The 3,904-nt window shown below is 35.9% G+C and overlaps 1 protein-coding gene across 1 annotated transcript; it reads right to left on the bottom strand.

Moving 5' to 3' along the window:
• Window positions 1-2,206: 2,206 nt before the first annotated feature.
• On the bottom strand, window positions 2,207-3,125 carry LOC103461367 (GTPase IMAP family member 4-like; the record flags this gene model as incomplete). The annotated part of the gene is made up of 1 exon (XM_008403674.1): window positions 2,207-3,125. A coding segment is annotated over exon 1 (919 nt), but the record flags the coding sequence as incomplete, so codon positions are not given.
• Window positions 3,126-3,904: the final 779 nt, after the last annotated feature.

Below are 3,904 nucleotides of genomic sequence, written 5' to 3'. Positions count from 1 at the left end.
CTGTGGGGTAGTTCTGAGTGTTTCTGGATGGTAATGCAGCTCATTATTTTGTGTCTTGGTTAGTGATTCTGGCAAGTTTGATTCAGGCAACATGTTTTTATCAATACTGAGATATAAAATTGGCTGTAGGTTTAAGTCCACTTGGACCGACAGATATTGATTTTAGCATCAGATCCAAATTCAAAACCACTGTCCTTTATTTGCAATGAGTGCTTTGCTTGTTTGATTTTTAAAAGAACACATGGTCTATTATTTACATTTAGCATAATTGGAACATTATTATTATTTTTTTTAAAACAACTCAAAATGACTTGAAATTCCAAGCTTGCAACTTGACTCAACTTTTGCCCGTCTTGATTTGAGACTTGGCTTGACTTGAGACTAACTTGAGACTTGCAAAACAGTGACTTGGTCCCACCTCTGGCAGACTGTGTCAAATCCCGTTGCTAACATGAACACAAACGCTATAAGTGGCTGTGCAAGGTGAGAGTTCATCTATTAAACTGACAGAAGATGAATACATAAACCAAAAGTTGGAGAATAAACTATTTTTTTATAATAGCCTCCTCACAAATAGCCTGCCTCTTTATTATTACATTGAATATAACTTCAGATTTTTGTATAAATTTTCTTAAGGTTAACTTAAAGTGAGCTATTATTGTTACAAGTCAATTTTCTAAACTACAGAAAAGTAATTGTTAGGGAAGCTCAAATGTCTAAAAATTGGACTGATATTGATATGCGATAGTAATACTGCTGTTATGTTAGATTTACCAATGTTTTACTTTATCTTTTTTTTTATCCGATTAATCGTAAGAATAATTGATAGCTTACTCGATTACTAAAAAAAAAGTAGACTTCAATTTAGGTTAGATTTAGACTTGTAGGTTAATTAATATATAACAATCAGTAGAACATTTTTCTTAGATGTAATGATCACAATTTGATTAAAATTTGTCTATTCTGTAGTTTTTTATAGTAGATCACATTCTTAAGAACCTATAAATCATATATTCATTTGAAAATATTTTAGTTAATTATAACCAAAGAAGTTGAAAGCTAATCAGAAAATATTGAGTGTAACAGATGTTTTGTTAAATCGTTGATGAGCCGGATCCAATGGTCCCAGAATTTAATAACACATTTCACCAAACATTGACCTGTTCATTAAAATAAACTTTATTTATCCGATTTCTCCATCTCCTGCTTGTATTCTGCATGTGGGTCAAGCGAGTACAGTATTACAATGAGAGATAAAAGTATGAAGTCCTCAGTCTCTTACTCAGACACGACCTCCTCTTCCAGGGACATATTGATGGTTATATTTGTGGGTGAGTTGCGTCTTCATTTGGCCAAATGCATTGATTTAATAAATGTCTTGTGAGTGATTTTACATTCTGGTTTGTGGCTCATTTTTTGTCTTGCCTGAAATATCTAAGACTAAGGTAGAGAGACGTGTTTTTGAAGGACTGGTTGTTTCCGTCTCTCAACAGTGTGCAACATATAGTGAAAAAAGTCACCATGGGGTAACTGTTGTACACCGTGCGTGGGGAGATAACAGAGGAGCAAGGTGTACAACAGCTTGCATGTTGTACGCCTTGCATGTCAAGTTTGGATTTGCTACATTTCAAATCCAAACCTCAAAACTCATCTATTTACTGTAGTCTACATCCTCTGATTGCATTTGCACTATCTTTTTAAAACTTATTTTGTATTTAATTTTACAATATGTTAAAATTGAGTTTGTTAATATGTTGAACTATTTAAGGTGATTTTGAGTATCAAGAAAGACGCCTATAGATAAAATGTAGCGCTATTGTTATTTTTATGTGGTGTTCAGTGAGAAAGCGTTTTATTCAGCATGGAGCTTCATTTATTAACCCAATAGAAGAGACAGAATCTGGTTTGTCTTTTGCTGTTTACAATGTTTTATATTTTAAAGTTTTCTTTTAGAAATCTCCAAAGAAAGTTTCCGAGAGAAACTTTCAGCAGTTATTTGGAAGAACTTTACAAAACCTTTGCTTTTGTACAGTAAATACAACAGTTGCTGTACAACTTTCATAATTTATTTTTTTAAAAAGTCGTAAAAATTTTAACAAAGTGTTCTTTGTTTTGCCTTGTTGCTGAAAATGTGCTATATAAATAAAATTAAAATTACCTTTACCTTTCTCTAACTTTAGCCAAATGATAGAGATTATTACTTTACCTCTGGGCTCAGATTCATACTTGAACTGCAGCTGGGATACTGCTCCTTGAATTTCTCTCTCTTGCTCTTCCTTCTGTTCATTTCTCAGGGTTTCACACTCTTGTTCCTCCTCTCTATCCTTCTCTCTCTCAGCCTGGATTTGCTGATACATTCTCTGAATCTTTTTCTCATACTTTTCTCTTATTTTCCTCTCCAGTTCTTCATCCTCTTTATGTTTTTTCTCTTCATCCTCCTTCAGGATTCGTTGTTTCTCTTCTTCGATTTTCCTCTCAGCCTCTCGGAACATCTCATTGGTGTAGTGACTTCCTCCATTCCTGTCAACAATGGTTCTGATCTTCTTCAGCAGCTCAGTGACCTGAGGTTTCTTATCTTCCAGCTTATTGTTGAAGACATGATACTGGCCGTAACACTTGGACACCAGATCCTTCAGCTCTTGGCTTTCTGACAAATAATCCTCAATGGTGGTATCAAGATAGTCTCCACGGGTAAACAGAACCATGCAGTATTTCTCTGCTGCCTCTCCAAAGATTTTTTTAATATTTTGCACCGATTGTTTTTCTTCTTCTGTGAATCTCCCCACTGTAACGACCACCAGAAAGATGTGGGGTCCAGGAGAAGCAAAGCAGATGCACTGACTCAGATCTTTTTTTGTTTCATCTTCTCCACACCTGGTGTCAAACAGACCTGGAGTATCAATGACGGCAACCTGCTGTCCATCCACATTACTGGAGACTTTGGAGCATTTTACAGTCTTGGAATTGGGGCTGCATTTGGACGGAAAGCACTCTCGACCCAGAATGGTGTTTCCAGAAGCGCTCTTCCCAGTCCCAGTCTTCCCCACCATCACGATCCTCATCTCATCACTGTTTTTAAGTTTTGTTCCTGTGAAGAAGGTGTAGATTAGAATTAAGATTATCATCCCGATTTCAGCTTCTGCTTAGTCCAATATAATTTATGTCATACATATTATTTGAAGAGTTACAATCCTGCACCTTTCATGCTCTTTCACACCTATATCAAATGATTGTCTAATCATCATTCAATCAACTTTATAGAGGTCTGGTAACAAAATCATTTGATCCATGTATGGGAGAGACTGGGGGGGAAGTGGCCTAGGAGTTCCTGACAGACTGGACTGCCTTCAACTGCTTGGTTGAAATTCAAATCAAAAACATAAGCAGATACATAAATATATGGACTGAGGGACAATCCATTCCTGAGGCTTGACAGCATGATTGTAAGGATGCGAACTGTTTGAAAAGAGAAATGCAGAAATAACACTCTGGGAGTGTGGTGGAGGTCATAAACTTTAAGCTTGACCTTTAAGGTGTGAAAACTTTTGTGCTTTGTGCTGTGGATTAATTTTGAAAGAGGAATGTAATGTTATTCTAAGCAGTTTGAACTTTGCAACCTAGACAGTGTGCTATACGACTTTCTCTGAATAGGTTTCTGACTATAGAGGAAGTGAAAGTGTGTCTATGAGAAGGTTGTTCTACTGCAGTGTTTTTCAACCTTTTTTGAGCCAAAGTGCATTGTTTTAATTGAAAAAATCACAAGGCACACCACCAACCAAAAATGTAAACAAAGATACTCTGTAGCCGCCTATACTACATATATAGTCATTCTTATCAAAGTATCTTGAATAGGAATCAAATAAAAACAAAAATGGAGCTTTAGCGGAAGTTCAAGCTGGAAGAC

Source organism: Poecilia reticulata, unplaced genomic scaffold (genome assembly GCF_000633615.1).
Source record: "Poecilia reticulata strain Guanapo unplaced genomic scaffold, Guppy_female_1.0+MT scaffold_1190, whole genome shotgun sequence".
NCBI lineage: Eukaryota > Metazoa > Chordata > Actinopteri > Cyprinodontiformes > Poeciliidae > Poecilia > Poecilia reticulata.
The sequence above is the reverse complement of the archived record's forward strand: the minus strand, read 5'-3'. Positions and strand labels throughout refer to the sequence as shown.